This window comes from Pieris napi, chromosome 5 (genome assembly GCF_905475465.1).
Source record: "Pieris napi chromosome 5, ilPieNapi1.2, whole genome shotgun sequence".
In the NCBI taxonomy this organism is placed as follows: domain Eukaryota; kingdom Metazoa; phylum Arthropoda; class Insecta; order Lepidoptera; family Pieridae; genus Pieris; species Pieris napi.
In genome coordinates, this window is record NC_062238.1 from 330131 (window position 1) to 351322 (window position 21192).

At 35.6% G+C, this 21192-nt stretch overlaps 5 protein-coding genes across 11 annotated transcripts; 1 reads left to right on the plus strand and 4 right to left on the minus strand.

The window, feature by feature from the left end:
• Positions 1-91: 91 nt before the first annotated feature.
• LOC125049462 (tRNA (guanine(10)-N2)-methyltransferase homolog) lies at positions 92-4259 on the minus strand. 6 transcript variants are annotated; one of them, XR_007117008.1, is made up of 8 exons: positions 2340-4259; positions 1866-2249; positions 1556-1690; positions 1199-1462; positions 873-1011; positions 610-803; positions 304-460; positions 92-226 (listed from the first exon to the last, which is right to left on the minus strand). XR_007117008.1 is itself a non-coding variant. In XM_047648772.1 (8 exons), exons 1-8 carry the CDS (start codon positions 2394-2396, stop codon positions 109-111), a joined length of 1467 nt encoding a protein of 488 aa, XP_047504728.1. In that variant the 5' UTR covers position 2397; the 3' UTR covers positions 92-108. The 6 variants fall into 6 exon arrangements, 3 of the variants coding, with proteins under 3 accessions (XP_047504728.1, XP_047504730.1, XP_047504731.1); XR_007117009.1 differs by having other exon boundaries at positions 304-474; XR_007117010.1 differs by having other exon boundaries at positions 605-803.
• Positions 4260-5905: 1646 nt separating this feature from the next.
• LOC125049465 (esterase CG5412) lies at positions 5906-7305 on the minus strand. The gene is made up of 4 exons (XM_047648778.1): positions 6948-7305; positions 6457-6654; positions 6239-6379; positions 5906-6129 (listed from the first exon to the last, which is right to left on the minus strand). The coding sequence occupies exons 1-4, from the start codon at positions 7162-7164 to the stop codon at positions 5963-5965; spliced, it is 723 nt and encodes a 240-aa protein (XP_047504734.1). The 5' UTR covers positions 7165-7305; the 3' UTR covers positions 5906-5962.
• A 1591-nt stretch (positions 7306-8896) lies between these two features.
• LOC125049461 (DNA replication licensing factor Mcm3) lies at positions 8897-12844 on the plus strand. 2 transcript variants are annotated; one of them, XM_047648770.1, is made up of 10 exons: positions 8897-9089; positions 9188-9465; positions 9539-9713; positions 9799-10037; positions 10127-10366; positions 10497-11009; positions 11081-11171; positions 11262-11618; positions 11687-11794; positions 11872-12844. In XM_047648770.1, the coding sequence occupies exons 1-10, from the start codon at positions 9018-9020 to the stop codon at positions 12208-12210; spliced, it is 2412 nt and encodes an 803-aa protein (XP_047504726.1). In that variant the 5' UTR covers positions 8897-9017; the 3' UTR covers positions 12211-12844. The 2 variants fall into 2 exon arrangements, with proteins under 2 accessions (XP_047504726.1, XP_047504727.1); XM_047648771.1 differs by having other exon boundaries at positions 11875-12844.
• On the minus strand, positions 12839-15846 carry LOC125049463 (protein Peter pan). The gene is made up of 9 exons (XM_047648776.1): positions 15558-15846; positions 14822-14974; positions 14494-14664; positions 14295-14417; positions 13954-14015; positions 13724-13877; positions 13551-13651; positions 13336-13464; positions 12839-13253 (listed from the first exon to the last, which is right to left on the minus strand). Exons 1-9 carry the CDS (start codon positions 15741-15743, stop codon positions 12872-12874), a joined length of 1461 nt encoding a protein of 486 aa, XP_047504732.1. The 5' UTR covers positions 15744-15846; the 3' UTR covers positions 12839-12871.
• Positions 15847-17864: 2018 nt separating this feature from the next.
• Positions 17865-20642, minus strand: LOC125049466 (elongin-B). Its single transcript, XM_047648779.1, has 5 exons — positions 20509-20642; positions 20296-20389; positions 19818-19962; positions 19576-19678; positions 17865-19484 (listed from the first exon to the last, which is right to left on the minus strand). The coding sequence occupies exons 1-5, from the start codon at positions 20509-20511 to the stop codon at positions 19470-19472; spliced, it is 360 nt and encodes a 119-aa protein (XP_047504735.1). The 5' UTR covers positions 20512-20642; the 3' UTR covers positions 17865-19469.
• Positions 20643-21192: the final 550 nt, after the last annotated feature.

The following is a 21192-nucleotide window of genomic DNA, read 5'->3' on the forward strand; positions in this document are numbered from 1 at the left end:
ATTTTGTTTTTCTCTTTTACTTTAAAAGCGCCCACAAAATGTAAACAACGTGATCGGTTCATAGATAGAAGTTAAAGTAATAAAAGATTAATACAGCAGTAACAAAATTTATTCCTTGTTACATTCTTCCCGTTTTGCCAAGTAGGAGGCAGTTTTTGCTATTTCCTCAGCTCGTCTCTCTTTTTTTTCTCGTCTCGATATTTCTCCTACAGCAAAGTACTTGTCCCTGAATATTAAAGGTATGAGTAAATAATATTGAGTAGCTACAGAAAAAATAATAGTAATAGTGAAATTTTAGCCTACCTGAAGTTATGGGCAGCCCCGTGTGGGTCGTGGGGCATGTTGGGGATATCGTCGCTGATCTTCTGGTACGTGAGCAGTCGCCTGGCCGTCATCTTGGACAGGACTTGCTCACTATTGCCCACCAACTGCATACAAGGATGGGACGGGAGCTGTTCTTCTAAATATTCGTCTCTATTATACCAGATAATATGGTGTTTTATTTTCATCAATTTTTATAGGCTGTGCAATTAAAGAATAGCAATAAACCTCTTAAATTAACACTACTAAGTCCACAATGCTTGCCGTGTATGATAAAAGATACCTTACAAGAGGATACCAGCAAACGAGTCTTCTCCCAATATTCAAGTGTTGAGCGGCAAAGTTCAAGAGGTCACTGTAGATGTGCGGCAGGCCATATTCAACTTTAGATGGTATGTGGTTGTCTAAATGTTGCTCAGATAAAGTATAGTTGTCTCTCTCAATACCGATCTTCTCTGCTGGCTCCCTGACACCATACGGAGCTTAAAATTAAGATTAAATTATTATTTTACTTGTCTACGTGATGATTGTTATTGTTTCTGAAAACTTACGATCAGTTATTAAGGCATCAAACTTTATGTCCTGTCGCCACAACGGTAGTGAAAAATCACTGACCAGCACATCTAAGTACTGAGACCCGATACCATACTGTCTCAGGTTTCCCCTTATACTTTCCTCCTTGTTTCGTACCTGCGAAGATCACATAGATTTAATTAGGGGCTAACATAATTAAGTTAAAATTACCACTGTTTAGCATTTCCTGACATGTTAGTTTTCATGTACTTTCCACCATTCATTCTACAAAACAGACAAATGAGTTGAAAACTGAAATTATGTAAATAAGAACTTAATATATTATTAAATACATACGTTGTACCTTTTGCCCTACCCTAGTGGGCCGGGTTCGAGCATGTAACATCATGAAATCTATATCAGCTCCCCATATGTAACCACCAAAATGTGCTGCTGAAACCAACAAAGAGCCAGATCCTACGAATGGATCTAAAACCACATCACCGGGTGCTATTTGTGCCTGATTCGCCATTATAATTGCCAGTTGAGCATCCATACTTGTATTTCCAATGAATTCACGTTTTTTAAGAGTGTGGACTTTTATAAGATCTCTTTGACCATCTGCTATCTAAATAATAAAAATATGTTATTTAAAATTATAAATTATTTATATAAAACAATGTTAATTCACTTTAAATGTAAGAATTCAAAATATGTTTACCCATTTCCCAAAAAATAAGTCACACGGTTGTTGCGGAACATTATTAGGATCTACTCCATAAAACTCAATATAAGAAAATGTTACATCTGGTTTGTTTAGGTTTACTGCACCTCCTAAAGGTAAATAACTGAAATTCTAAAAATACCAACAATGTTAATATTTACTCCTGTTTTCTTTTAACACCAGTTATGAATAAAGGTTCTATTTTAATGATGTTCATATAACTAAAAAAAAATATGTTATTCAATATTTAATGATAGTATTTTGAAAAGGAATTCATAGATAAATAAAATTAAATAGATGAACACACCTCAATCTTTTCAACTTTCTGCTTCATAGTAAAATGCTTGCAGAATGTTTCGACTTCCACTTTGAAGGATTTATTTGGATCACTAACAGCATCTAGAAGTTCACTTGGGCAAATATGTGATTCACTTATTTCCATATTATTATTTGGAATTATCCATTTTCCAGACTTATTTTTTACAGCACTTTTTAAGTTTTCGTGTAACTTAGCTTCGCTCTTAGCCCTGGACCACAATTCTAGACAATTTTTCAATAATACAGATCTTGACGCTATCTGCTTAGCACAAAGTTCGGAAGGGAGTTCCACTATCCAATAGGGGAGATTAATTGATGGATTTTCAATAAATTTTATTGGTATATTTAGCATAGAAATAATGCTATGCATTTCCTGGAATGTATAAATAAAAATTATACGTAAAATTTAATAAAAGTTTACTAAAACTGTTAATAAGAGGTTAGTAAAAAGTATAATGCATACCGCATGCCGAAAGTCCAAATGCTCCTGCGCAAACCATAACAAATATCGCCGAGCCATGACTTTTCTATTAAAAATTTAAAATTTGTATTTTAGTATTGAAATCATAAGCAAGGTGGAAGACTGCATAAACTATAAGACAGTTTAAGTAATAACACCGAACCAGTGTTGCCAGATGGAGTCGGCGACGTACCCCTAGGCTACTTTGATTAAGTGTTGCCATATCAGAGGATTTCCCCCTAGATTTAGGGGTTTCTCGACCGAGTTAGGGGCAGAATTGGGGTTTTTTAGGGGAAATTTCAAAAACACGCCAAATACAGTTTTTTTGCTATTGTATATCACTAAACACGTTCCTGATTTTTGAACTAATTTAAAGTACGAACACGTCGTAAGAATAGGATCCGTGTGGTTAACCTTACTAATTGTATATCCGTTTGAGCTATCAAAGAACGATGTGATTTTAATTTTAAAGTGACATTATAAATTTCATCTACGGTGTATATTGATGGCCCTATATTTTACTGGAGCATTGCATTGCATTTGTCCAATAGTAAAATAAACCCATTTTTTCGTAACAACTCCTGTATGTCTGCTTTTAAGCTGCTCAAAGTTGGAGTTATAGTTTGAGTGCAGAAGTAAGGAGCATTATTATCCATTGCCACAAGAGATTTCCCTGATAAATTCAGTATAACTTTTTCGGACATCGACTTGAAGAAGTTTGATAAATTCATGTCGTCGAGGTAATTGGACGATTTAGAATGATACTTGAAAATCAATAATGCATCATCAACGAAGCTGTCTTTTGCCGAATCCTAATGTCGTTTCGCTCCATCATTTTTTTTTAGACTGACAGCTTTTGTGTTGAAATCGAATATATCCCAAGAGCCCAGGACTGCCAGACCTTCGTCATTTTATAAAAGCTGAAAGTTCTTCTGTGCGTGTCCCCTATACAGGTAAGAACGACCAGGGACTATAGAGTTTGGGTAGGGGTTACTTTGGCAGATAACAGGTAGTAAAGGTGTATAAAATAGTACCTTAAATTCGTTAAAGTATAAAGCTCAATTTTTTTATATTTTATTAGGGATAACTTAAGGAATCTCGTCATCCATTGCCTCTTACTCTTCCTCCGCGCCTCCGATTATTTATATACACTCTAGGGGTAAGGCAGACAAGACCACGTGAATAGTGGGGTGCTCTGATTCGGTTTTGGGTACTTTTTGAATAATTTCAAAATTTTCGGAACCATACACTAATTGAAACATGAAGTTAATGTAATGTATGTACATTTGACAAGTAATGATTAAATTAGGTTCAACTATAAAATTAACAAATGAGAAAATAATCGATCCGATTAATTTACCGAGAATGTCACATCACTTATAACCAACAGAAAACGAGAATGACACATCTATTATAACCAATAGAAAAGTAGATAATGGTGGATTGTTTACAAATTTCAATACATTTCACAAAACTTTAAATTTTTTTTTAAAATACTTTGACGCATTTCCGGCAGCTAAAATTACTTGGAGGTGTTCCAATCAAGGTCCCCGAGACTCCTGCATAATCAGTATCATCAGATTCGATCGCATTATTTTCACACCCAACCCGTTCCACCCTCATAAATCTTACAACAATTTTAGATTAACAAGTTTGCAATACAATTCTTAACTAATTTGAAATATATACCCACACAGTGTTAGCTTTTAATATTTATTTAATTAAATTCTAACCACTTCTATGAAATATATAAACATATTTTTAAGGATTTTGCTGCGGGCATGTACCATATTTGCTTATTTGACTCGTTCGGTTATTTACGAATTGACGTGGAACATCTGCCCGAAGTGGGATGGTCGAGACGAAGTACGGAATAGATTATAAAACAAGTTGTGGCACATGCACACGGGCAGCGGCAGTTCTCGCCGAACTAGTGATGGGTAGGACAAACGAAATTGATGTGTTTGTATGTCCCACCTCATTTCATAAAATGAGTTAATACATTGTACCACTTCATTTGAGGATTCTGTTCTTTACTGTTAGTCCCTTTATGTACGAATCCATTGTCTCTATGGCGCAGGTCTTTCGACCATAAAAAAATAAATAAAAAAGGGTGCGTGTACTTACTTATGTACGCGCGTAAGAAGTTATACTTCTTTAGCATTATTAAAAATAGTTTTTGATTGCAAGCAAATAATAAATTACAATTAAATAATCAAAGACTGGAAAAGGAGTCATTATAGTCAATAAAGTTCAGTTTACATTTGAAAAATTAAATAAATAATTGTTTATTATTATTCAAATGTTGTTTTTAAATTATGTATAATATGTATTATGGCAACTTCATTCTGTTAATTTTGTGTAACGGTGCGCGCGCATCGTAAAATTTCACTCTCATCAATTTTTCATAACGCGCCTAACGAAGTATAACATCAATAACTTCAAAAAGTCAAGCTATTTAAGCAAACAAAAACCAATTACAATAATATGTCACAGTGATGAGTGAACAGTCACTGTCACTCATTCAATAGTATCGATTTAATCAGTTGCTCATCAGACACGATTTTTATTATTGTCATTGTCCTACATGGGATGGAAGAATAAGACAAAACAATTCATCTCAACCGTTCACTCATTCATGACATACGACTCACACTACGCCGAACCCTGCGACATCCCCTCCGCGCGTGGCAGAGGTGGAGAACTCTGCCGCGGCTCGGCTTGTGTGCCCTATCCGGGTGGGGAAGCCCAGATCTTCTTCTCGCCATCACAAGTGCGGAAGACGATCTCTGAACTGCGACCCAGGAAGGCCCCAGGACCGGACGGCATCACACACCAGGCGCTGCGCCATCTGCCCAAGAGGTGGATAGCAGCGCTGGCTGCTTCTATACGGGAATCTCTACGCCGACTATACGTGGCCACAGCGCTCACCACCAAGCAAGCTGAAGCGAAGATCCAACGCTCTCTAGACCTCCTGCCAGAGTGGCTGAACAAGTGGAGATTCGCCGAGAACCCCAGCAAGACTCAGGCGATGGCCTGCGGCGAAGGAAGGCTACCACCACGCCTACGATTCCTGGATCGAGACGTGCCTTGGAAGACACCTATTTGGGGGTGACAATTGGTCACAAAACCGGGGGCACCATAGGGCATACATAAAATTATTAATTTAGTACGATGAGAAATAGATTTAGAGATTAGCGTGCACATATGGACAGACAGCAAATTAAATAAATCTTTTTGTATTGTATCCAACTGACTTTTTCGGAAAGAGGCGCATCTGAACTCTTAATGTGACTTGTCATGCACACATACAAGAGCAGAAGGTTGCATTGTCAGCCTTTTAAGAAAAGTCAAGTTTGTTTGATAATGTTGTGATGGATGGCTACTTAGCAAAAAAAATTCCAGTTATCATACAACAGAAGTTATGAGAAGTTTCTCTTCAACCAATGATAAAACTCGGCTGCCGTTATTTTTATGAACTACTCCTTCAAACATCCTGTATATACAGACATTCTCACAGGTTTTATGAATAATCTTATTTAAGTGTATTTATAATATAATAATAATAATTTAAGCAAAAAATACTTATCATATTTTTATGGAACATAAATCAGTACTAACAATGTTTAGTCTTTTTTTTGTAATTTCTCGCTTTCTATAATATCTTCATATCTATCATGTAAGAAATCTAGATAAGCATCTTTAATAGAACCTGAGCAAGCCACGTAATGACCTCCAGAATGTTCTGCAACTATTGGCTTTGTAAATAGATTTATTAGAGACTCGCTCATTTCTGAAACAAAAATAATGATTATACTAAGTGAAAACTTGCCAGCAAATGCAATAATCATTTGGTATTACAATAAGAAAATTAATGACATAGTTCTCTATCATTTCATTACCTTTAGGTATAATAGAATCACTTTCCCCATAAACATGCAAAGAAGGTAAATCTATATCTTCGTCATAAAATCCTTTATGCACTAAACTACCAGAACGAAATCCTGATGCAAATATTGCAAACTTGAAAGTGTATGGCAGATCTAAAACATACATTTATATGAATAAAACTAATTTATTTAATTAGTTTAATTAATAAAAAAAAATTTATTAAACCTACACCCTTTCTGTTGCATAGCTGCAAGCAGGCCAACAAGACAAGCTCCTTGAGAAAAACCCATTAATCCATCAAATGGTCCATACTCCTTAACCACATCTTCTATTAGTCTTAAAGTAACCTCAAAGCCTATGGCTGGCCCTCCTAAGCATTTGCCACTGTATGTATTGTCTTCTGCATTGAACCACCACGAGCGAACATCTATAAATGAATTTTAGAATCTTTTAATAAGACCTTAATGCGTTAATTTATTTATTATAAATAACTAAGTCTCATAACACTAGAAATTTAAGACATATTAGGGAATATAATGATGAGGCTTAATTTATAACTAATAAATTTGTTTTATTTTTATACAGATGCATTATAAAACAGAATATTGAATGTATGACTTTTTTAAATGATGTCAAATATATAAAGATTTTACACGGTGCTGATGCCTTTATATTATTTTTAAATTAATTTGATTTTAAATTGTTTTTTATTGTTTGTACCTTCATCCCCGGCTCCATCGTCAGTAAAAACCTTATGTGGAGCAGAAATAAAAACTAGCTGAGCATATTTTGACACTGTCTTTCGAAAGGAACCTATTTTTCCGCTAAACAAAGTTCCATTCTGTCTGTATCCATGTAAGGCTAATATTTTTAACTTTGTTCGTATATTCTTATTATGGGTCGGAGATGGGTTTGTATCCGAGTTTACTTCCGACATGTTAATTTATAAATTCCAATTCCAAGACACGAAAATTAAAATAATAGGTTTAACAGACTAATTCATTTAGTTTATGATTACAATTTACAACTTACAAGATGGTTTGTAAATTGTAAGCTTTTAAAAATGTAGATGTTTACAAAGAATAGAAAAATAGTAAAATACGCAACGATGAACGAATTTTACACCTCCGTCTAATACACAGTATATGTCTAATTTACTATAGTCTACGATATTAAATTGTCAAATATAAGTTAATTTTCTATCTCCAATTGGCAATAAATTATTATAGAACTTGAATTAAATTGAATTGTTACAAGTCAGGGAATTTGGATAGTATCATGTGACTACAGTTTTTCTGCAAAAGCCTGAAAAATGTTTCAGTCTTCTGAAAATGAGGATAATTTTACTTAAATTTCAACTTTCTGGTAGGTATGTGATAAGGCCTCTTTAAACTGTCATAAATCACATTTCAGCCGTCTGAAACGGTATCTATAATCTAACTAGTAGAAAAATCTAAAAGCATTTCATGCAAATAATTGTCATATAAATCAAATAATTGTAATAACTCTTAATATATTAATTTAAATTGGTGGAACTCATACCTGCCAAGTGGATATGTCTCGATAAAGATTAACGATCTCGACTCGAGATTGCATTTAGGGAATCATTAAAATTACTTTATTCTCAACATACAACGTAATTGAAAGGATCATATTTTTAAGAAATTATTTATGTTTAAAATATTTTCGAAGGAGGAATAATTCTAATTTAAAACATAAAAAAAGGGTGCGTGTACTTATGTACGTGCGTAAGAAGTTGTACTTCTTTAGTTCTTTGGCATTATTAAAAATAGTTTTCGATTGCATGCAAATAATTAATTACAATTAAATAATCAAAGACTGGAAAAGGAGTCATTAAAGTTCAGTTTACATTGGAAAAATCAAATAAATAAATATTTATTATTATTCTCTTACATTAAGTGTAACATAAATTCTATTATTATTCGAATGTTGTTTAAAAATTATGTCCAATGCCGTAGCATCTTCCGTGGGCAACTTCATTCTGTTAATTTTGTGTCACGGTGCGCGTGCATAGTAAAATTTCACTCTCATAAATTTTTCATAACGCGCCTAAAGAAGTATAACTTCAAAAATGAAGAATATTTAAGTTTTGGAACGAAGTTCCTTATCGCGCGTTGTGAAAGGGGGCTAGACGGAAAAAATTCTTACGAAAAGTTGTCACGACACTTTTTTGCTATTTGCTATTGTAATACACCGGTTCTCGTCCGATCACCGAAGTTAAGCAACGTCGGGCGAGGTCAGTACTTGGATGGGTGACCGCCTGAGAACACCTCGTGATGTTGGCTTTTTTTTTCGTCGTAAGATTGGTGTCGAGAAAATCTATCATACTGTTATGATACCAATTAACATATAAATTAATCGAAAGGAATTTCGTTCCATCCGGGTGTCCCTTGACACCTCTAAAGTTTTTTATTACTAGTGCAGTGATTTTCGGTAAAACTTATTAATAACGCGTTCCTTTGCGAATTGATTTGTCGTCTGAGTAAAAAATCAAAATCCCTTTTTTTTGGGCAATTTTCACCACCACGTATCCACGCCACCAAATAAGTCAAATATCTCTATAACTGTATCATAAGATTCGTTATCTGTGCATACATTTTCGCGCTTAATTCTAAATCTGTCAAAATTTGTTAGTTTCATAATTCATTTAGCTTGTTGAAAATTAACTTTTAAAAACTTAAAAGTTCAATTTTCAACTTGACATAATACTATACTTGTAATTACTTATTTGGCGGCTTTTTACGAGGCTTTTCCCTTAACCATACTATAATGGAAGACGGTGACTTTGATCAAAGGCTACGGGATCTACAAAGGGAATATCTGGAATTTCTTGATGATGAGGTAAATTTCTTATTTATCAACTTTGTTACATTTTGTTGTTGGAGGTCCAACAGCAATATATAACAAAGTTGTATATAAATATTTACTTTTCGTTTCAGGAAGATCAAGGTATATATATGAATAGAGTGAAACAAATGATAAGTGAAAAGTGCAAGCGTCTTATTGTTAATATAAATGATTTGAGGAGAAAAAATCCTGATAGGGCTAAAAACTTGTTGGACAATGCATTTGAAGAACAAATAGCATTCCAGCGAGCTTTGAAAGAATATGTATCATCTATAGACCCAACATATGCTAAGGACCAGGAAGAGTTTTTTGTTGCCTTTTCAGGGAGCTTTGGTACAAAACATGTTACGCCACGGAGTTTAACTTCTAGGTAAAAAACATTCGAGATTAGTTCTTTTCCTAAGATTCAGTGTTCATTTTCAATTTTTTTTTAAATATTTTAGGTATCTGGGTAATTTAATATGTGTGGAAGGAATTGTCACAAGAGTGTCATTGGTACGGCCAAAGGTAGTTCGTAGTGTCCATTATTGCCCAGCTACAAAAAAGGTTATGGAAAGGAAGTACACTGATCTGACATCATTTGAAGCCTTCCCCACAACGGCTGTGTATCCTACTAAGGTGTTTTAGACATTACTATAATTGATGATTGATCTCGTACATTTCTATACTACATATGATTATAATTAAAAGAAACTCTTTTTAGGATGATGAAGGCAACCCTCTCGAAACAGAGTATGGTCTGTCACGGTATAAAGACCATCAAACATTGACAGTCCAGGAAATGCCTGAGAAGGCACCGGCCGGGCAGCTTCCCAGGAGTGTGGATATAGTGTGCGATGATGATCTTGTAGATAAGTGTAAACCCGGGGACAGAGTGCAGATAGTGGGCAATTACCGATGCTTGCCATCAAAGCAAGGAAGTTTTACTGCGGGTACTTTTAGGTTAGTCTTGATTTAAAAAATTATGGTTGAAATTACATAGTTAACACAAAATGCAATTTAAAATAATTCAATGATATCTTCTTCTCCAGAACAATACTAATAGCTAACAACATAACCCAAATCAATAAAGACATGAATCTCAATGTTTCTTTGGAGGATATCAAACTATGCAAGCGGCTCGCTAAGAGGACCAATTCTGACATCTTTGAGCTCTTGAGTAAATCATTGGCACCATCTATACACGGTCACGAATACATCAAAATGGCTATTCTGTGTCAGCTACTCGGTGGGATGGAGAAGATCTTGCCCAATGGCACAAGACTGAGAGGGTAAGTTCTTTTTCCTTTTAAAAATATATGAGTACCGTGCTATACTACGTATAGCAATTAGCAATGTGAATAGGGATCAACCGAAAGCTATTAAGGCAGAGTAAAGAGTCCTCATCAACTCGACCAACAGGGACATCAACATCTTGCTCATTGGAGACCCGTCGGTGGCCAAGTCGCAGCTGCTGCGCTACGTACTGTCGACGGCTCCGCGCGCCATCACCACCACGGGCCGCGGCTCGTCGGGCGTGGGGCTGACGGCCGCCGTGACCACGGATCCCGACACGGGAGACCGACGCCTCGAGGCCGGCGCCATGGTGCTGGCGGACCGCGGCGTCGTGTGCATCGACGAGTTCGACAAGATGTCGGACGTGGACCGCACGGCCATCCACGAGGTCATGGAGCAAGGCCGCGTCACCATCGCCAAGGCTGGCGTGCACGCGTCGCTCAACGCGCGCTGCGCCGTTCTGGCGGCCGCCAACCCCGTCTACGGCCGCTACGACCGCTACAAGACACCCATGGAGAACATCGGCCTGCAGGATTCGCTGCTGTCGCGTTTCGACCTGCTCTTCGTCATGCTCGACGTCTCCGACGCCGACCACGACGACGCCATCTCCGAGCACGTGCTGCGCATGCACCGATACAGGCGAGTCTCCCTCGAGCGCTCGCCGTCGACACGCGTAGCGCGGGTCTCAACGCGTCGTTATCGTTTTGCAGAAATCCGAAGGAGCGGGACGGCGAAGTGCTGCCGATGGGCTGCAGCGTCGATATGTTGTCGACGGAGAATCCCGACGACGAAGATGCGGAGGTGAAGTCTCGTCCCTGAATCCGTCGATTCGCCGAAAAACAATGAATTTTATATGAGAAAACCTCTTCACCTCGAGCCAATACCTTACAGGAAGCGGCGGACACCATATACGAAAAGTACGACCCGCTCCTCCACGGCAAGAGCCGGAACAAGAAGGACCAAATCTTCAGCACCAAGTTCATGCGGAAGTACATCCACATCGCGAAGCTCATCAAGCCCAAACTGACGCAGGAAGCCTCCGACGCCATCGCCGACGAGTACGCCAAGCTGAGGAACCGGGACGAATCGGAGACCGACGTGGCCAGGACGCAGCCCGTGACGGCCCGAACCCTGGAGACGCTGATCCGCCTGGCCACGGCCCACGCCAAGTGCCGGCTCAGCTCTCTCGTGTCGGAGCGCGACGCCCTGGCCGCCATTCACCTGGTGCACTTCGCCTACTTCAAAAGGGTGAGCCCCGCCTCCGCGCTCGATGCGGCCGCTCGCCGTCGGCCTTTAATTTCCGACTTCGCTTTCAGGTGCTCGCAAAGGAGAAGCGGCGCAAGCGTCGAGCGTCCTCCGCCGAGGGGGCGGACGACGGCGGCGACGCCGACCGACGGCCGAAGCCCAAACGGACGAGGAAAACGGTACGTCGGTTAAAGGACGGTCCGTCGACCGTCGCATGCCGGACGAGAGCGAAAGGGCGAAAGTTAATCTGTCGATGCAGCAGGACCGCGACGGCGCCGATCCGTACGAGTTCTCGTCGGACGAGGAGGCGCAGCCCATCCTGCGAGCCGCCAGGAGCGGTCTCCCGGAGCCCGCCGCGCCGCCCGCGCCCGCCTTCGAGCTGGACGTCGCCAGGCTGAGCCTCTTCAAAGCCGCGCTGCAACAGCTGTTCCGGGACGAGCGCGCCAACTCCCTTCCTCTGGAGCGCATCGTGCGCCACCTGGACGAGAAGCACCCGAGCGCGCCTTTCGATCGGGCCGAGGTGGCCGCCGCTCTCACGGCGATGACTCACGACAACCAGGTCATGATGGCGGACGACATCGTGTTTCTCATTTGATCTTTTTCAATGTCGAATCTGTTATCGACTTGATCTCGGCGAACGAGATGTCCGTTATGTTGTGAGGCCAAGTCTGAACTATCATTTCGAAGTTATTGCCTTTTTAATACTAGAGATCTTCTCCAGTTTTTGATCAATATTGCTGAATTGTAAAGGGAGCGTTCAAGTATTACGTAACGCAATTTTTAAAGATTTTAGAGGTTTTCCCCCCATTACGTTTTTCTGTATCCCCCCTCCCCTCCCTTAACGTTACGTAACATTAAAGACACAATCATGTTAAACAAAGTAATATCTTTATTAAGTAAACTTAGGAAAGCAAAAATAAAAGTAACGTACAATACAATAAAGGGATTCCCGTACAAGTTAAACGAAAAGGGTTGCCAATTAATGCCCCAGTTTTTTATTAAAATAAAAAATGTTACGTAACGCGTTGTTTAAATACTGTAACGTTTTAATTTAAGACTCCCCCCTCCCCCCAAATTGCGTTACGTAATACTTGAACGCTCCCAAAGGTTTAATTAGAACTTTCATATTTTGTTAATCTTTAATGTTATCAATGAACGATCAATCTACACGAATAGAATAAGGTATCATGTTTATAATATTTTTTAATAAATAAAATAAAAAGTACATATTTTTAGTCTTTTATTTGAGAAAATAATCACTTTCTCTGCTTTCCTTTACTCTTTCCCCCTTTTGATTTACTGTTCCCTAATTTGTTAAACTTATTAAATTTTCCTCCTGCCCGTTTGTTCCTCGAGTCAGAATTTTGGAATTTTCCACCGCCGTGCTGTCTATTTCTAGAATCCCGATCTGTGGCTCTCGTAGTGCTTTTCTCGTTTTTATTCTGATATTTTTTATTTAATTTCTTGTCTAATCTCATTTTCTTGAAACCTCTAGGTTCGTCGGTGCCGTCAGATTTTCTTTTCCTCGAAGGATTTCGGCTGAAAAGATCCGGTTCGGGTTCTGCGCCTACCTCCTGGCGGTAGTAGACGGCGTCGTCTTCCGGCTCCTGACCCTCGGCGTCCGCCAACTCCGACAGCCTGAAAAGGCGAATCGACATCACGTTAGATAAAGTATTATTGGTCAAACAAACCACTCAATAAAACTATGATTTCTTCTCACCTTTGATTCTCAGTTAACTCCTTCTTCTTTTTGATTCCCTCCAGAGCTTTTTGTTTAAGGTCTTCCTTCTCTTTTTGTTTGCGTTTGACATTCTCATCTTGTTGAGATTTACGTTTCTCTTTCAATCGTCTGAAATGAAAATGGAAACATGATGAACACGTTTTTATTTGGATTCAATTGATAATTTAGTTAAAAAATTAATTAAGCAATATAACCTCTTCTCTTCCCGTTTCTTTTTAATAAGCGCCTTTTCTTCATCTGTCTTTTCTACAAGTTCATGGAACAGAACCTCACCATCCATTAAACCATCTTCAACCTGAAATGAGTATTTGTATACAAATTGCAGGCCAGTGCAATACCGGCGCGTTTATAAACAAACAATAATTACTTTAATCAGGTGCAAAGACATCCTTGGCCCGAGCTCAACCAATCGTATAGCTGACTGAGAATTCTCAGCCGCCCCTCGAGTCGCCAAACTTTGAGGTAGCGTCACCTGGTTGGTTGCATCCTCTTCATACTCACTTTCCGATAGAAGGGCTGCTCTGTATTAGTAGATAACAATTTGTTTTATTTATCTTTTAGATTTAATAAATTGCCTCCATTTTAAAATATACTTACTTATCAAAAAATTCTGACATGTCTTTACATCGATTGAGATTAGGAATCTTTCCTTGTACCATCTGTAAGACATAATAAATTACGAATTTTTTACATAATTTTAATGTAAAAAATATTAATAAGGTCACTTAAGGCTCGGTCTGACATAATATTGTTATTATTTAAAAAATTTGGACATAAATATAGTACATGTTACTCAGGAATATATAGTTATTCAGTTTATTAATTACAAATATCAATAAATATAAAACAGTATATGATATTGATTGCACAAACTATTAGCAGACCCAAGAATACTTTGCAACCAGTTCTTCTCTACATATTGCATTCAATTAAATTACCTTTTTAACACCTTTATTCAATCCTACAGGTATAGCTCGTATAATGTAATGCCTCATGTCAATCAGTTTTGTTGTGGGGTTGTAGTTCATTAAAACACACCGTCTTATATTTTTTAGTTTCACCTGTAAAACCAGTAGCCTAAATATGAAATACATTTTAAGAAACAGATAAAACTTAACAGATGATCGACTGACTAACATTTGTTATGTTTATTGTAGGAAACATGTTCTGGAACATTGTAGCCATAAGTTTCATGTGCATGCCTTCACCGGAAAAACTATTTAGCACTATTAATGGTGCATTTTGAAATGCCCTAGCATTCACATACTGTTTTCGGAGCGATGACACCACATCTCTTGCTAAACTGTACTGCAATAAAAATTAGGTTTTAGTACATATTAAATGAATAACAATGAGATTATTAATGTTTCTATAAATTAGAACTTTAACACTTACAGTAATAAAGGCTATTTTATTTTATTTATTTATTTTATTTTATTAAATTATAACTAAAAGAATCGCTTACATTCTGAACCCTGAAAGTGAGGGTGGGTCCTCGAGGTAATCTTGCCAATCTCATATATGTGCCAAGTTCTGTTTCTGTAAATACCATCATGTGTGACACGTGGAGATAACCAGATACAGACAAAAAATCTTTAATTGTATTTTTCTTTCTCTCCTGCAGCAAAAAAATAAACATGTTTAGGTGAATTACTTGTAGATATCTAAATAGTTCAAATTAGGGACCAACTTTTTCGTTGACTTAGATTTTTTAATTTGTTCCAAAAATAGAATCTACTCTTTTAAGTCTCAACTGGATGAAACATCTACTTTCTAAAATACCACTATTAAATATAAAAATATTATATGTTACACAAACAGCTCTAAAAGTAGTCTCGCAATCAATAAGCAAGAATTGATTATAGGCATCAATTAACCTTAACAATTTTAATAATTCAGAAAATGCTAATGAGAGTAAGCAGTGGCTGGCTTTGGTCATGATCCAAGAAAAATTATGAATGTGTATTGAAGGGACCGCTTTCGCCTTTAACCTCTTACAATCTGTCTGTCATGAAACTGTAAGATAAAAACCAAGAGAAATCTTGGCTTTATAACTATATAAGTTATATATCTGTAACAATAGATAGCGTTGTGATAAACGTTATCAACATATATTTATTGAAGATTCTTGTAACAAATGTTTCCTTTCAACTAATATAAACATGACATAATATATACTTGAGTCTAGAACTAAACTATACCTTCAACTGTGATGCAGTAAACGGTTCCATTATCTTTCTAAAATCTTTTGTAAGATCCATTAGATTTTTAGAACAATTTCCTCTATGAATAACAAAAGAATGTGGCGCTTTGACAACATGTTCAGGCTCTGCCGCTTGTTTTGTCGACGAATTTCTTTTAACACATTTGCCTTTACGTTTACCCATATTTCCCAAATAAAATTATTTTAAAATTTAATATTATTGTCCTGAAAAAAATAAATAACGTGGGTTTTTAGGTTACACTAAAGTCACAAAGTGATAAGTGAAGTGTGAACTGACAATTAGGGATATGCAATAAGTATCGATACCCAAAGGTAACGATACTTTTATATCGATACCAAGTACTTTCGAACTCGTTACTTTTGAGGTGTAAGAACTTTGTAGGACGGTTGGAATCAATTTTAGTTATGTCCTACCTTTGACTTAATGTTATTAAAAACTCAATAAAGAAATATATTTAATTTATTACGAGCACTAAGTACAATGGTTGGATCTAGACTAATGAACATTGAACATGAAAAATATTACAAACAAAGCAAACGTTTATGACTACTACACACAAGTACAATATTAATGTATGAGTGAACATGATGTCACTACAGACTACAGAGGAATCGATACTTTTTTTTATGGCAAAAAACTTCTCATTAATAATTAAAAATAATATATTAATATTGATTATGTATCATTAACAATAATCATACTTATATTAAAATATTCAAACTGATAGTGTCAAAATTTCAGAAAACGTTACCTTATAAGGAAATGAAATAAAAATTTACCTGTACTTATCTGCCGATATTCTTGATTTCTATTATTTCGTATTTAACTGCGTCTATTAAATTATGTATTTTCATTATTCCATTCAAAACTGTTACAATACGAACAGAAACTAAACAAACTCTAACTTAAAAATATTTACTATAGTTAAAATCTTTATCATTTTACGATAAAATTTAAAAAGTAAGCATTCAAAATGATAAAACTTATATGTATTTAAAACGGTAGCCATTAAAGATGGCGGTAGCGCTACCGAATATTATCAAACAGCAGCTTTTGAGATCACTCTCTGTATCTATAGTACAAACTCGAGGGCATTATGAAATGCAATACAATTAGATAAAATATTAATATTTGGTTTACTGAACGAGTGCCAAATTCACCACGTGGAAAGAGTAGCCCCACACCGAATGGAGCACCGCGTATTCAAACCTCCTCACCTGGGCCTAAGTTTATTTATTTGTAATTGTCAGATCCAAACATTATCTATACAAATAAACATTATAAAAACTTAAAGCTAATATATTATTAGTTTGTTTCTAAGAGTAATATCTATACTAAACCGATTCTAAAAATTATTTCGATATCTGTGTTTTTTTATATAAGTATTATATGCTAGCAAAAATTATAAGAACTACTTTTTTGTCTACTAGTTTTAACCATTGTTAGTATTTATTTTTCTACTTATTGAAACCTAACAGCAGCAAATAAAATTATATAGGTATCACACAAAATAAATCATATACATAGGTATAATTTTTAATAAAATCATGAAGTTGCATCTGTTTTACATACCCACCTACTACGCGGTTTGATTTGAAATTTCATGTAATCATCTTTTTTAACTGAATAATATAACATATTCTTACTAATATTATAAATGCGAAAGTGTTAAGTTTAGTTTTTGGGAATGGTTTATGTTTTACTCATGGTAATTATAATATTATGTATATCGAGCGCTGGCGCTAAGAAGCGTAGTAATCTCATCTCAATGGAGCGAGGGCGAGTGACTAGTGAAACAAACGTATGCCGCCTAAATTTCGTAGTAGAAGTAAAATGCTTTCTATTTAAATAGTTCGTAAAATATTTAGTTAAATCGCTAGTAACAGCTGTCGGCCAAACTAATGTGCTGTAATTCAATTATTTTAGACAAAAGTTAGAGGTGACTTTGTGATTTTTTTGTATCGAGAAATTTATATTGTATTTTAATTAGAGTCAACCATTGAAATTATCGTGAAGGATAATGAGTGGTTAGTGCCCGCTCTCAAAAGGCCAGCAACGTACTTTCGAGCTTTCTGGCTGTGGGAGTGTCCATGGGCGGCAAGTATCACTAAACACCAAGTGAGCCTCCCGCCCGTTCGCCGTCTGTTCTATAAGAGGGCGAAGAAATTTTCATTAACTTTTAATTTGTGTACATTGATTTTGGTGCAAGTTATGATCAAATAAACAACACATTTTAATAAAAATATTTTAAATACTTGGGTTGGATAAGGTAAAATGTCCAAAACAAATCAAAACAGCTTTATTTTTGCTGATTCTTATTACATCCCATACTTGCACATGACACTACCTAAGACAGAATAGTCTTTGACACTACCAATTTTTACAAGTCTTGCCTATTCTTTCATCTTACATGCAATCTAGATAAAAATGTTGTAACAATTATCAATCATAGATATATTTAGCTTAGTATTATAAAGAAACCAGCACCTAAACTGAGTTGCTTTGCTGCTACTAAAGTAAATACTTAAAAGGGAAATTTTATAGCAGACGAGTTACATTACATTATTCTTTTAATGGCAAATAAATATCATTTTTCTACTCTAATAATATACAAACTTTGTAGGTATCGTAATATATATAAACATATATTATCTTAAATGACTTTTATCACGATTACATGCAGTTGACAGATATGAACATAGGTTTTTACAGACCTCTCATAAAAATAATGTTCAATTTGCAAGACTTTAAATTAATGCAATAAAGACATAGAGCAGAATTGGTTTGTTTTATTAAAGTGTCCAATTAACATTTTTATTTCATACATATTATATGAGTTCTCATGTAAAAGTGAATTCTAGAATTAGAATTTAATCATTAAACCTCAAGGATCTCTTAATACAAAGGTATAAATAAACAATAGCTTTAAGTTTAAACAAATTTTCAACCAATAAGAAATCTTCTTATTAAGGAACAAGTCTTTTAGGGGCCTACAACACATTTTTATGTAAAAATTATTAATGTATTACACTAGATTTTAAATGAGTTTTTTTTCCAAAACTCTTCTTAGTCATTCTACATGTGTAAAATTTTAGTGAGTGTTTAAAATTAAAAGCCCCAAAATATGTTTTATGCCCTGTTTTAACTACTATCTATAGATTGTCCTATACTAATAGTTATATACCATATTAATGAATTAAATTACAAGAAAATCAAACTACTATGCCCAACTTCCTTCTTCCCCTAGAATTGACTAATTTTTTGAGTTGAACTATTCCATAAAACCGGAACTCTGCCATTATATAGGTTTTTTAATTTTTTTATCAAAATTGTATATCATACTTAAACAAAACAATGTCATGTTGCCATTATAGATAAAATTAAAATCATTTTTGTAATACTTAACAGATTAAAGCGCGACATTTATGTAATAAGTTAATAGTTTGTGTTAGTACAAAAATTTTGGGTGTTGTGAATAAGCCAGGTGATTTAAGTAAAGTAGAAGATACACATACACAAATATCACGAAACACTTCAACCCGTACTACATACTACACGTGACTTGTCTGTCAGTGAGCATGATCTAAATGTGAACACGGTTGCAGTGGTGTGATCTTCAATACTGACAACTACGATAAAATTGTATTATTTTTGGCATTACGTAAATATTAATTAATGAAATGAATTATCTCTATGAATGGTCTGTTAAATAAATTTTGTGTATATTGCCAGTAATTGTTCCATGACTAACATGTTGAGTTGCCAAGTATAAAAAAAACAACAACTTGTTGTTGCTATACCCAAAACATAATGCATTAAATATTGCTTGTGTATTTACAATGATACTAAGATGCTGGTTGTATCGCAAGCTTGACATTTGATGCTTATTTAGTGTTGATCCATCTGAAATAAATCAAACATAATTATTGTGCTATTGTTCTCATAACTTTATCACTGGGCATATTGTTTCCCAGAAACTGTGCCAATATTTTACCTGTTCCTGTCCATTGGCTTCCTGTGACTTCATGACATCGGGCAGATCTGGTGGTGAAGAATAGGGAGTGAGATCCAGAGCTTCAAACTCACCATTTTCTTTCCTATGATCAATAAAATAATAAGTCACAAATTAAAGAAGCTTATGCAACTAAAGAATAACAAAAAAATATTATTTATCAGAAAATTTTTGTTACATGTGTAGTTGAGTAAACAACAATAAAAATAGATTTCTTATTGTACCTGAGAGCAAGTCCAATTGGTGCGGGGCATTGTGCTCTAGCAGTAACTGAGGTTAAGGCATATTCTGCTAGGGTTTTTTCATCTTCCATCAACTGACTGTCTTTATTAAACAACATCTGACTAGGTGGTGGAACTTTTAAAATGCCTGAAAGATAATAGCATTGATGAAAATAAATTAAAATATTCAATTTGAATTTTTTAAGTCAATTTGATAAATGAGACTTAAGTAAGTTTGTTAAAGGTAGCACCTTTACCTTGTTTACATAAATTATGAATGCTAGACCAATGAATCCTTTTAGTTTTAATAGTAAAAAGCCCTTAGTTACTCTGAAATCCTAAGAATTCATGTGAAGAATTAAAAAAAATAGAATTTCTTTGAACAAGATGATGAAAACACTGTATTACATTAAGAACGCGTAAGTTGAAACTCTTACTACTAAAAATAGAATTATTTAATGTCAATTCATAAACATTTTACCTTCAATCATTTTCTTAAGTTCTAATACAGTAGTAGTATCCTTGGCATCCGTGAAGATGGTTAATTTTTTTCGCCTAATCATTAAAAAGACATCCTGAAAACAAAAAGCGTTTTGAGGTTACGTATAAGATCTCCTATCAAGACACCAACACAAAGTGAAGCATAATTATTTTATACACATCCTTAAGTAACTTTATAAAAGGGATTCCTCACCATGTTCAAACTATAATTAAAAATTATAAACTAGATATTTTATAAAAAAACGTTTCAAGGAGTACAAGTAAAATTAGTTCGTATGACAATTTAATAAATACAGATCACAGATCAAGAATAGGTAAGCACAGATGAAATATTTTTGTCAAAAATTACATTTGTATAGTAGGGAATAAAGAGGTCGCTCTGGCTAATGCAAAAACCGTGCCAGAGCCATAAAGAGAAAAAAAGAGGTCGCTTTCAAACTAGCGGCATAAAATTATACTTGTAAATTAAAGAAACATTTAAACACGATATTTTTTAGAAAAAGTTAATTCTTTTTACATTTTTTTATAGTATAAAATATTACCAAGTATCATATTTTTTATTGCGTTCACAATTCGTAATGAATGTTCTCTAAACCTTTAATAACGCGTACCTTTGCAAACGCCAAATTTATCTTCACCAATATATTGAATGCTGAGCGTTGACATATCGAATGATGTTCAGAATCACGGTCATATTTTAGATGGAAAGGCTGAGTTGGCCTTAAATAAGGTGTGCTTAGCAAGGCGAGACGACAATTCAACCCGGGCCACCGCTTGCAACTCTATAGAGCGTCTATTCGTCCACACATGGAGTACAGTTCTGACCTCTGGGCGAGAACTCCCCAGTACCAGTTCCCTCCACTTGACCGTATTCAAC